The 13,620-nt window shown below is 40.1% G+C and overlaps 1 protein-coding gene across 1 annotated transcript; it reads left to right on the plus strand.

Moving 5' to 3' along the window:
• The first annotated feature begins 5,858 nt into the window (after window positions 1-5,858).
• Window positions 5,859-12,509, plus strand: LOC310786346 (E3 ubiquitin-protein ligase RNF126-like). Its single transcript, XM_083647542.1, has 9 exons — window positions 5,859-5,938; window positions 7,144-7,202; window positions 7,414-7,474; window positions 8,320-8,555; window positions 9,625-9,693; window positions 9,806-9,875; window positions 10,060-10,153; window positions 10,303-10,418; window positions 10,562-12,509. Exons 1-9 carry the CDS (start codon window positions 5,864-5,866, stop codon window positions 10,724-10,726), a joined length of 945 nt encoding a protein of 314 aa, XP_083503668.1. The 5' UTR covers window positions 5,859-5,863; the 3' UTR covers window positions 10,727-12,509.
• Window positions 12,510-13,620: the final 1,111 nt, after the last annotated feature.

The following is a 13,620-nucleotide window of genomic DNA, read 5'->3' on the forward strand; positions in this document are numbered from 1 at the left end:
TGAAATAATGTTCAAAACTGTAATTTCATCCCTAGAATGTTATGGCAGAAGCATTATGACAAATTTCCATCAAATCAAGTGTTTAGAGGTTCAAGAAGAAACCTTTTTGACCTGCATGTCTGTTACCATGCTTTCTCAAAGCACACTGCTCTTTAAAAAGATGTCTACCAGCTGCAGCAGACAAGACAATTTCTATTGAATTAGTTCAAAGAAACCTTGCACTGTGTTGCCAGGCTTAGCAAGGAAACCAACTTCACCACCACACTCCAAACAACAACCACAACAACAACCACAACAACAACAACAACTCTACACGACTACAAATGAACAACGTTAGTGAGTTGGTGGATCAGGCCATCAATATTAGAGATAAGAGTGAGGAAGTTGTGTGCAAATGCTAATTGTCCGCAATTAGGTTTGTTGAATTGTTTCATTTCCTGACGGTATCCTCTGGGACAGCCTCTCTGGCTCTGGGTGTCTGTGTGTGGTCTGGCATGTAAATTGGTAATATCCCTAGCAGAAGGACAAAGTACTGCCAATACAATATAATGTTCCGTAAGGTTTTGTGAAATACAAAATATTTGATGAACCCACTTTGGTATGTGGTTTGATCAAGGTTTAAGTAACCTCTGAGAGTCACGGGGGTCTTTGCGTGTTCGGGGAACAGATGCGTGCCTGAGACAAGTATACATAGCGTGGGATTGGTGCCCTGCTTCGGTGATGACAAGATGATTGAATTAAGTCTGGTTAGTCCACATGTTGAAATATCAAGCTGCTTTCAGTCAAGTGTGATAATGAGGCTACACACACTCACAACTCCCAGTCAAATTTGTGCAATTTAAGGCTTGGGAACATACCAGGCCATGACCACAAGGTGGCTCTCACATAGGCACAATAAGGCTGTAATACACTTTTTTTTTAATAAGTGTTGGCCCGATAGAGCCTAAATACCTGCTTATTTATCATGGAATGTTGGTTGAGGTCCCTTAAAATTCTCATGCATTATTTTTGATGTGCAAATTCAGCAAACACAAGAGTGGGAATTCTGCTTGGTCCAGATTTTGCATTACCAGCATTTTTAGCCACAATAGCCACTAAGACACACTTGGTCAAATCAACTGCAGGAGGTCCTCTGCTTGTTGTGGCATGACAACATACCACCAATGAAGTCAGCATGCAGGAAGGCCCATGTGGCATCTATTCGCCTTGTAAACAGGCTGGTCAGTTTTAGATTAGGAGACTGCAGTAACTGGTGTAATTAGCTTCACTGTTGTTCACTGTAGAGGCAACAAGAGTAAGCAATACAAGTCTGCGAGGAAATACACACACACACACACACACACACACACACACACACACACACACATACAAACAGTCCTCTATCAGGTGTGACCCAAACAGATAGGTGATGCGTCAGCGAAGGGACCACAGACATAAGCACACCCACAATCTCACGTACATGTGTGGATAGTGGTACACATACACACAGTACAGGCGTGCACACATACACAAACAAACACACACACACACACACACACACACACACACAGCAACAACAACAACAAAAACATAAATTTCTCAGAAACTATTCGGTGGTCAGTTCAATTGGTGAGAAATTGTACTGTTTTGTGTTTTCTCTGCACTCAGTATTGAGAAAGCCCATTTAACACGTCTGATTTGCACTTGATAAGATACTATCTCAGATTCTATTTCAGTGCAATAGTTCAGAATCACATCCCCAACAAAATCAGAAACAGGCAGAGTGAAATTTTAAAAACAACAACTCTGAACTAGAATCACATTCATGGCACACTGTCTATGATTGTCTGTGATATATGATATCCTTCATGTCAAGTTGTGAATGTACTTGAAGTGACAGTGACTTGTAGCACATCTGTTGAAGTGACACATTTGCAGATGATATATAATGGATTACAACACAGTTTAGACACAACAGTCTGACGAGTTACATGATCAGGACAAAGCACCATATTCTAGTGAACAACAACGGGTCACGGAAGGCAGATAACATCAAGATCCCTGGAGTCATAAGGGAACATCCCAGTGACTACAAACACTATGACAAAGAAGGTTGGACTGACGCTGCTAATTGCGCACATATGTTCCGCTAGGAACATCTATATTTTGTTAGCTGGTAAGTGATGTCATTTCAAACACTAATGTACCAAGGCCATGTGATTTTTATTTATTTTTTACTCTAGACTGTGACACTGCCTGATCACAAGCCGAGGGGAAAAACACTGTAGCAACATGGGACACATCATCCAAGGGGAGAAGTGAACCTGCTGTGATTCAAATGTGAGCAATGTCCTAACGTGTTGACTAGGTTTTCTATTTATTTCTTTAAGAACAATCTTTCCATCGCTAATGTTGATATTTACAGCTTTCTTGCTGTCTTTCCAGGGATTCTCTCTGTGTGTGTGTGTGTGTGTGTGTGTGTGTGTGTTTGTGTGTGTGTGTGTGTGTGTGTGTGTGTGTGTGTGTGTGTGTGTGTGTGTGTGTGTGTGTGTGTGTGTGTGTGTGTGTGTGTGTGTGTACGATGCACAGCTCTCGTGATGCATGACCTTAACAAGAGTGTGTCTAGAGGGAGACAGAGTTCTCAATGGGTGGGACTGAAAACAAGTGACGCATGACTAAGAGGCCCAGGACGTTCCAGGAGGCGGCTGTTATTGCTGTGTGTGTGTGTGTGTGTGTGTGTGTGTGTGTGTGTGTGTGTGTGTGTGTGTGAAAGAGAGAGAGAGAGTGTGATCTAGGGGCCCAGTGGAACTGTGTAGGGTCAGACGTTCCCAGCTGGAACGTCTGGAACAGCTCTATGGAGTGACAAAAGCAGCAGTGTCCCTTGCAGCATATCAGCCAGCTGTCTTTATTAATTGCTTCTTATGCATGTGTGAAATAGAATCAAACGGTAATAAAACTAGGTATAGGCAACAACAAATATTGCATCATTGTAGGGATGCACGATACTGTATATCAAGAATCATATACAGTAGGTATCGGCTGATGTCAGTCCTTTTTTTAATATATCGGTATCGGTCCGATGAGCAAAATCAGAATAATTTGTATTGCCACAATATGTAGCCTAAAGATGACATACGAGGAATTGGACTTAGTGTAAGTATGCGTAGTAGCGGTCATATCAATCTTCAGAAAGGCAAAAAGAAAAGTGCAGCCCAATAAGCTACATGGAGTGTTATAGGCATTTAATAGGAATTTACCGTCCAACAGCAAGGTTAATATCGGTTATAGCATCGGCCAAATTTTTCACATCGGTGCACGATGCATCCCTAAGTCATTGTATTTGTATATGTGTGCAGTTTGATATTGTGTGATACATATATTTTAGCAGTGTCATAAAGTGCTGTGAAATAATACCAGGGTTCCCACACCTTTTTAAACATCAAATTCAATGACTTTTCAAGGACTTTCCTGGCCCAAATCCCTCAAATTCAACGAGCCAACATAGCATAGTTTGAGACACAGATCAAGCTGAATTACTATTTACAACACTGAGAATGTTATAATCAGAAGCTCACAGACTGTTAAACTGTTAAACTGAGAGAGGCTTGAATGTGTGAGACCCGTGGGAATCTTCTGTGTTGTTTCCTCGTCCACATCACATCACATCACAAAGTAGAGTAGATTGTTTTAGAAGCAGGCCACAGTTTAGTATTACACGACCTCAATAGCAGTGCTGTTCACTGACATTTTGTGTGTGTGTGTGTGTGTGTGTGTGTGTGTGTGTGTGTGTGTGTGTGTGTGTGTGTGTGTGTGTGTGTGTGTGTGTGTGGACAAGGCATCACAAGTCCAGATTAGCAGTGACGTGAACTACACGATGTGGAAGGTACTGAGTCTGGCAAAGTTGTTTTCTACCGCTCACATGACCTGTCTCTGACCCCTCAGTCACTCACTCCCCAGATTGCATTGCAACAATGAGCAGTGGAGTGGGACGACGGTGACGCACTGCGTGCAGAGGGACAATAGCTTACCTCAGCCAGGCAGACATAGCAAACCTCAGTGCTATCAGAGCCTCTCTAATCTCAGCCCATGGGACAGCCGTGTCTTTCCCACTCCCACATGGCCAGCTCAGACACAACACTGAGCGAGAGGAGAGGAGAAGACATTATAGGCAAGGCAAGGCTAACTTTATTTGTATTATAGCACGTCATACTCTCCTGTCAGCTCTCAAAACATCTGTAAAGTTCAAATTGAGGGGTGCAGATTCAATAAGAAAGTAGGAAATGAATCCATTGTTTCACTTTGGAAATTTATGGTATAGGCACAACATAAGAGAACATATTTTTGTGCATTGACTTTTTACACTCCAGTATTTTGGCAACATGGATGATACACACAAAACACATTTCATCCAAATCTATAGGCTAACACACCTTCGTGGTTTCAGAATTGTAGCCTTCCTCAACTATTTATTTCTAATGACCATTAATTGTCTCTACTCCACATAGCTGAAGATCCACCGGGAGTTGTTTACATACATCTGTGTTAAAAGCCTATGACATTATACATAAAATCAGGCCAGACGGCTTCAGAGCTGTGATTGGCTGTGGGGCAGTCAGATAGGAACTCCTACTTACTCTCAACAAGTGGTGGCAAGCAGAATATTAAGTGAGCAGTAAACTCAACCCCTGCATATTGGACATCTTACAAACCTGCCACAGTTAGCCATAAATCAGCAGTTACAGTGATAGCATTAACGATAGGCTACCTGTGAAAAAGTTAAATATCAAGGGCAATTTTATTTACAACTAAATAAAAACACATCTGGAGCCTTTAGTATCAATTATTTACCTTCCACTTCTTATATAACTCCTCTCTTAGACCTTGACAGCTATCTCAGGAGCGCCAGTGAGGCCTTCGGGATGTTCATGTGCAAAGAAATGACGTCATTCCCTGGTTGGCAGTTAAATATTCACTGCTTTATTTCTCAGATCTGACACTTAAAATTAAGGATTCAAAACATGATTGTCCATTGATGCAAGCGTTGAATAAAAACCCATATGTGTGCCTTGATGTAGGCTATGGCTAATAAAAAATAGACTGCAAAATACTTTTAAAACATCAGATGTGAAGAGGTGGTTGTCCATGGTCCAATGGAAAAGTAACACAAGTTGCAAGATAAATCTAGTGCAATGCCAGATAGCAAAAACACATCTCTACTTTTCATGTAGCTGGGGAAATGTAATATGGCAACCTGAAGTGAATGGGCAGAGTCGTCATGGGCTGACTCATATGAGCTCAGAGGTGTGGAGGGACACCATGCACCATGCAGTGATATTGGTTGGAAGATAATTAGATAGATGATAGATTAATACCTCAGAAAACCGGGTCCTGATCATTGATGCACTAAGTGCTAATTTTTTCCAAACTTTCTAATGCATGCTAATTTAGACAGTGTAAACTGATTCAAGGTGACACGGTCACATACAATTTAAACTGTAAGGATATCTCACATCATACCTGTCTCTCATCCACCAGCTTCACTTGGAAATACAGAAGTTACCACAGCACTTTATGCACAAAGGCACCACCATGTGGCAATATTTTATAACGCAGAATAGCGTTTCTCTCAAACTGCAAGGGAAAGGTTTAGCTACTATAAACGCACAATTTCAAGAATATCAACATTAACGCACAACAGTATTAAATATAACATGATGCGACACTGATCTTTAGGTGTATATTTCCCCATGCCTGAAGATCTCGTAGGCTAGATGGGGCTAAAGTCACCCTAATCACATGTTCGTAGTATTTTCCAGGAAGGGAATATTGTCCTTTTCGGGGCTCCGTAGCCATTGCTCCTCTCTTGTTTGAAGTGAAGCTAAAGATGGCTGAAGCTCCTCCATGGCCCAACCGGTTCTTCTGTCACAGATGTTCAGCAGAGATTAGTCCTCGGCTTCCCGTAAGTAGCACGAAGGAAAAGTAAGAATAGAGACTAACGTTATCTGACAAGAGGGAAATACGACAGCCGCTGTTCTTGCTCAAGTGGAGAGCCCCAGTGTAGCCAACAACAGCTAGCCAGCTAACATTAGCTGCCTCCTGAGTCCAGTCTATTCGAGTCCATTCTATATCATGCTAACGCTACCCAATGTTAGCCTAGTTACGTAGCCCTCTAGCTGGCACATCAGTGTTAACATGCATAGTTACAAAATATGTATTGCTCAGCTCCTTGACATTTGTCTACCATAGCTAAGCGATACAAATCGGCTAACGTTACATGTTTTTCATACAGTTATCAACATTTTAAAACATTTAGCACATTTTTTGCTAGATGGTATTATAGTAGTATCTCTGATGATCATCATCATAACTTAAATGATGTAACGTCAACACTGCACCTTAAGCAGGTTAATCTGTCTTAAACTGCATAGGTCACCTGTGCTGAATTATCCTACAGTAAAGCAGCAACAATACCGATGCATTATTGTGTGTTTTGCTATTCAGTAAAGAGGTTCACCAGTATCAGGCTGGAATGATCTGTCATAGAATAGTAAAGGTGTCCCTCACCCTCACAATGAAATGGATGGGCTTATAATAGGTTTCCCAGTGCATGTGAGAATTGTTTCAATTGTTGGGTCTAAAATAAAGAGTCTTCTACCTGCTCTATTTGTAAAGCGCCTTGGGATAACTTGTTATGATTTGGCGCCATATAAATAATGTATTGATAGATTCCCCAATTTGCTATAACCGTGTGCTCGTGATTACGCCCTAACCCCTGATATGACTGGATGACAGATGGATGGTGTGATTATTCATGTTTGGGGAATGGGCTGTGCATAACCAAATGCATGTCCCAAATATTATTTGGGACAATCAGATGTGTATCCTTTGTTTGTTTGCTTGCAAGACACACTCATGCTTGAACATGTTGAGGGGTGTGATGTGTGATCATGTGCTTAAAAAAACAAAACATAATTGCAATATTGTCTTATGTAGATTTGAAATTTCTAACTCATACAAGAGTGCTGTTTATATAATGTGAAAATGAATGAAGACAATGAAAAATGTACATTGTATTCATAGAATTAGCGGAATAGGTTTTTATGTCAGTATTGCCAGCCCAACTAATACTAACCCTGCTGTTGGATCCTTGTGTTTTGTTTACAGGACTACACGTGCCCAAGATGTGATTCGGGATTTATTGAGGAGCTGCTGGAGGAGAGAAGGTGTGTAAAAGCGTATTTACTGAGACTAGCTTCCCTGATCATGTTATCTTTCCCCCATTTATAATTACTATGTCATTGAGAGATTCAATATAAAGCATCTGTCAAAAATGTTAATTAAGAGTGATAAAGTGGTATACATTTTAAATCCTTTAAATAATGATTAAAATAATAAGTCTAGGCCTAACTTCTAAAATATTTGTTTCCTTTTTAGTTCTGACAATGGCTCCATGTCGTCCATCTCCAGCGGGGACCAGAATCAGCAGCCTTTTGAGGTTTCTGAACTCATTCTTTAAACAGATATCTCTGTCACATACCCTCCTCTGTGCTTCTGAGTTAGATAATATTTCCCCAAAATGGTTTCCATCCACATTTTTTGTTGACACGGTTTTCATAGAATTGTAACGTCCCAGCACATGTTACATGTTACAAGTCATCTTGGGTTTAAGTTGACATTGTTTAGTCACAGATTAGGGCTGTACCTGACTCAGAATTCTGTTCGTTGAATCGGATTTGGCTGTTCAATACGAATATCCAATTTTATTTATTTATTTTAATAAGACTATCTGGCCATCAGAAAATCCATTGGCATGAGCTTGTTTGGTTTGTTTGTTTAATTGGGACTTGGTTTTACGGTATTAATAGGCTGATACTCATACCAAAATAGACTATATATCACGATCTAAGCAATTCTATGTAAAACCTGACATTCAGCACACCCCATATAGCCGGAATGAATGATCCTTGTTTCTATTTGTTTCTTGTTTCTTCCTTGTTTCTATTCTCTTGACTATTCAACTGTGAGAGTGGCAGTCAAATCAGATTCCGAACGAATCGTCAGCTATTTGGCATCACCTCTATCACAGATTAATAATCGACTTCAGCTTTTTATGTATGTAAGAGATGTCAGGTCATTCTGGTCTTGGTAAACCAGGAAGTATGTCAGCAGAAAATTGACACGACAGCTGACACTGCCGTCAGCCTTCTAGTGTGTTCTATTGACCGTAAATAGTTGTGGTTAGCTGTAGACTGTAGAAAAGTCACAATGTTCTACTGGTTTCCACTATTGACATTACAACACCCAAATCAATCTGTGTGCATTCGTCTTTTTGTGTCTCAGAATGTGGACCAGCACTTGTTTACATTCCCTTCGGGCTACGGCCAGTTTGCCCTGGGCGTCTTTGACGACAGCTTTGACTTCGGGGCTGGACTGGGAACGGAGGACAACCGGGATGCTGAAAACCGACGGGAAAGGGAGATGGCGTCGCGGCAGCGATATGGCGCCAGGCAACCCAGGGGTCGTCATGGCTCCCGACGGCAAGCTGGGAGGAATGAGGGAGTGCCCACTTTAGAGGGGTAAGGAGTAGCACTAGCACTAGCAACTAACGATTATTTTCATTGTCGATTAATCTGTCGATTATTCGCTCGATTAATCGATTGTTTGGTCTATAAAATGTCAGAAAATCTGTGTTTCCCAAAGCCCAAGATGAAGTCCTCACGTCTTGTTTTGTCCACAACCCAAAGATATTCAGTTTACTGTCATAGAGGAGTAAAGAAACAAGAAAATGTTCACATTTAAGAAGCTGGAATTAGAGAATTTGTACCTCCTTTTTTCTTAAATAAATAAATACTCAAACCGATTAATCGATTTTCAGAATAGTTGCAGATTAATTTAATAGATGACAACAAGATGATTGATAAATGGTTGCAGCTGCTCAGATCAGTGAATTGAGGGACTCATTTTTATTCTCAGTCACTCTTGGTTCAGTAGTCTCTCTTTCCCCTAGCCTTTATTTATAACTTCCCTAATACTGTAGCTAGCACATTGTCTTAATGCATATGGCAAAGTTTAATTTCTCCTTCCAACCAATTGCCAGAGTAAAACATTGGTATTTTACATGTCTGAAAACCAGGATATGTACAATCTCAACATAAATTTGAAACAAAACGCTGGTAAATTTGAAACCTTGCTGCCTTTCCAACGTTAAATGCAAATAAAACAACTTTGCTTATGTTTAGGCAAGTAAAACAATGTTGCTTATGTTTAGGCAACTAAATCAACTTGGTTAAGGTTAGCGTTATGGTTTGGGTTGGGGTTAAAACCGGTTAAAACGGACAGTAAAAACAGAACACAATGTGCCTCGCTCAGGAGCCGAACTGGCGTTCTCTCGCTTGTTAAGACGGGGTACAGACAGTCGCTAGACTCTATGACGTGTATATCGATAATATTCACGTATCTAGAAACGTGATATGCAACCGATTTTGGTTCAGAAATGTTATATGTTACGTCAAGTCAAGTTTATTTGTATAGCCCTAATTCACAAGCACGTCTCAGTGGACTTTACAGACTGTCTAGCTAAGACTGTAATGCCGACATTTTATTCTGCTAACGTGTCATATCTGTATGTTTTGTTCTCTTATGTAGAATCATTCAGCAACTAGTGAATGGAATAATTGCACCTACTGCAGTGCCAAATATTGGTGGTGGACCTTGGTGAGTATCTGGAGCATAGCAATAATAAAATGTAATAAATTAGATAATACAATTTAGAAAGAAAATCAACAAACAAATTATATGTTCTAATGTGAAATTATTCTTTTCAAAGGGGCGTTCTTCACTCAAATCCTATGGATTATGCCTGGGGTGCTAACGGACTAGATGCAATCATAACACAGGTATTTCCAACTGTTTGTACATCGTGAATACCTTGCTCATAGAGTAGAACACATTTCTTTGCTCTCAATTTTTTAACTTTGAAAGATTTTAGACAATGTGCCAGAATGTCTCTGGTCCGTAACACGTTTTTCAGTAAATGTGTTATTTCTTTTACAATCTTCCACTTATTTGTTTCCTTTCTAGTTATTAAACCAGTTTGAGAACACGGGACCACCACCTGCCGATAGGGATAAAATAAAGAGCCTCCCCACAGTACAAGTCACAGAGGAGCATGTTGGTAAGTCGGAACATCGTGCTCACTCACTGCACTGCATTGCGTCAACTCACAAACTCCCGATGGGTGTGAAAATACTCTCGCTTGACAGGTTTGGTATTTTTCTCACAATTGGAAGACCTTTTACACATGTAACTCACTGTGCCTTTCAGCCTCAGGGTTAGAGTGTCCAGTGTGTAAAGAAGATTACAGTGTTGGAGAAAATGTGCGGCAGCTTCCATGCAATCACATGTTCCACAATGACTGCATCGTGCCCTGGCTGGAACAGGTAATACACATCTGTACTCACAGCCATTCACTGCTCTTCCCACTCTTCTATTCAGTTATTGATGAAAAACAATGAAAACAACAACAACTGGGAATTGTTTTTGTTTTTGTAATAACACTCTTTTTACTGTCGTTCTCCTCCAGCATGACACCTGTCCAGTGTGCAGGAAAAGCTTGAGTGGACAGAACACCGCACTGAACCCTCCAGATCTATCAGGGATGAACTTTACCTCCTCTTCATCTTCCTCTTCCTCTACTCCTCAGTCTTCAAGCTCAACCAGCAATGAGAACTCTGCAGATAACTCCTAAAACAAACAAACAAACAAAAAAAACATTCCCCCATCTCACCCCGCGAGCTGTCTATCGCTCCTATAGGCTACCATACATCAAAGTGGTGACCTCCAGCCTCTCCCTGCTGTAGGGTGGGCATCTGAGTGCCTCTGTTTCCTCGGCAGGTGCACTAAAGGCAGACTCGGGTGTGAAGCGATGTGTGAGATCCATGTGTGTCTACCCCTCCTGTTGATCCCCCTCCCGCCAGGAATCTGCATGGAGGGAAGGGCTGAGGCCTGGGCGGTGCCTCCTCTCAGGGAGGACTCGGAGAAGGAGGGGAATCTCGAGGCTCTGTCTGCCTCAATCACCTCACACAAAGGGATCCAAAGGTGTAAGACTTAAGTTGTGACGACAAGACATTTGCTGATTTGTTATTATTTTTTAATCTCCAGAGTTGTATGATTTAAAGTGACGCTTTTGCTAGTGAAGGAGAAAGAAATGTAAATGTATTCCTTTTATAAGTAGCATTCATATCAGCACAAGTAAAAATGACTTAAAGTCCACTGTTTAAGTGTGTATGTAAGTTTCTCCATGGTTTGGATGGATATGAAATTTGAAACCGTTTCAACATACAAAATTACAATAACAGCCTATATAATTATTCTGTTATTAATATCCACTTGTTTTTTCATTACCTGACCCTGAACAGGTACCGTTGTTTGCACTTAAAATGATGATACAAAATGCGGTCATTTTTGTATTATTTGGATAATGACTTGGATATTCATTACTGAATTACCCACAAAGGGATATTTCATTATCTGTTAAATGCTAGCCTGAATCTGAAGCAGCTTTTCATAATAGTATACATTATCAGAACATTTCAGTGGATTTAGCTTTTTAACTGAAAGTAATTGCCCCCCCCCCCCCCCCTAAAAAAAAATCCAGTTTGATTTGCAGTCTGTGTAAAAAATAAATAAACTGGGGCGAAAAGAAGTAAGAACCGATATTAAAATAAATATATTTGGATGCTACCACTCAATATCTTGTAAGTGATTGTCACTGTTTAACGTTGACTTATTTTAAGGTCTTATCATGAATGTAAATGTCAGCATCAATAGTCATAACATGGGATTTGAGATATTTTAGCCATGCTGATATTAATTGATAGACTGAGCTCTTGATTTGAGAACTGCCAGTATCATCACTCAAGATAAGATGTAATTTGAAGCTCAAATGTTTTTTTGAAATGCTAAAATGTATGTCTTAACTAAGTGTATGTAAACATGCATTGGAGTGAAGTATATCTGTATTTTCAGAGATTTGGGAGTTGTAGATGAAAGGACTTCTATACAATATCCTTCAATTTTTTTCCTTTACCCATAATACCCAGTAATAACCAGAATACTTTTAATTCATTTGATAAACAAGTCTCATGAGCATTGTCACAGTCCCTGATAGTGTGGTTCTGTGGCTAGACACTAGATGGGAGTGCAGTAATGAAAACAAGCAGGATTTATTTCTGATAGCACATACATTAGGCTAATTCTCCATTTAGTATTTTTTGTTTAATAAAACTCAGACCTCGTGTGATGCTAATTAATTGGAAATGGTCTCCTAGTAGACAGTCTCAGTGACTCTTATAGCCTCTGAGAAGCCCCGCCTCAAAAATCAACAGGACATAACATAAGCAACCACTGCTGGAACGTTTTTTTCCAATGCATTTTTTGTTTAAGTTTGGGGAATTGTGTGATTTGTTGTATCTTCAAAGTAAGAACTGATCAAAAGGCATGCAAAAAACAGCCTGTAATGAAATTCTTCAAAAAGGTGTTCACCCCTTAAATGTTTTATCAATTGAGCAATAAATCTGCTTCCTTTTATTGTTTTGTCATATGAAAGTATTTCCTCCACATTGTGCTCGTCTACTCCTCTGGGGTTTACTGTATGTTCAAAGGTCTTTTATTCTGAAGGCATTATTGTTATTGGTTATTATTGTTGGTGGAAGACAGATTTGACTCTTGACTTCACAGGTTTGACTTCCAATGGGAAATTGGTGATTTGTGTCTTTATTGTCATTAGGAATTTAGTCATCACTCTTAAGTTGTTGCGTGCCCTTTTAATTACACCGCCCTGCCTTGCAGCTTACAAGCATTAGCCATTTTAAAATTTAACCAAGAATCAATTTGATCAAATAACAGTTTGATAGCTTTGAGCTTTGAGTCCACCATGCTTCATAAGGATGCTGTTAGTTTGGTGATAAACTGACTGGTTTTCTGCCATGCCTCTATGCATGACGACTGAAGAGTTCTGTTGTTGTGTCAGCCCACAGAATATTTTGCTCCAGCCAGTCTCTATAAATCGTTTGTTTGCCTTTTTGCAAAGTATGCTTGTGAAGTGTGCAGACATCCTTCCTTTGTCCTGCATCTAAATCCTTCTTGCCCAGTTCTAAAGACTCTTGGTAGTTAGAACCCCCCGGCTTTTTCCATTTCCAAATGATGGCGTCTAGACTGCTGCAGTTGTTGCCTCCCAGTGTTTGTCTTTTCTCTGCTGCATGCAACAATTTTGATTTCATGGTATAGTTTCTCCTCTGACATACATTGCAATCTGTGGGATTTTATATGGATATATGTTTCTTTCTAAATCATATCCAATCTATCCAATCAATTAAATTGTCCAGTGGTGGACTCCCAACAACTTCAAGGATCCAAGGAGTTTGGATGGCAGGATGGACAGGACATGTATGGGTGCAAATGATTGATACTGATGGGTGTGTGTGTGTGTGTGTGTGTGTATTTACAGTTATAATAATTACATTAAGAATGTATTATTTGAAATAATGTGTAACTATACGTGGTTCGAACCCAGAGAAGAGTCTTATGATGCAACAGAGGCGCTTTATAGAACATGACCACGCCCCAAAACCGACGTCATAT

This window comes from Poromitra crassiceps (assembly GCF_964638095.1).
Source record: "Poromitra crassiceps genome assembly, chromosome: 12".
Classification (NCBI taxonomy): domain Eukaryota; kingdom Metazoa; phylum Chordata; class Actinopteri; order Beryciformes; family Melamphaidae; genus Poromitra; species Poromitra crassiceps.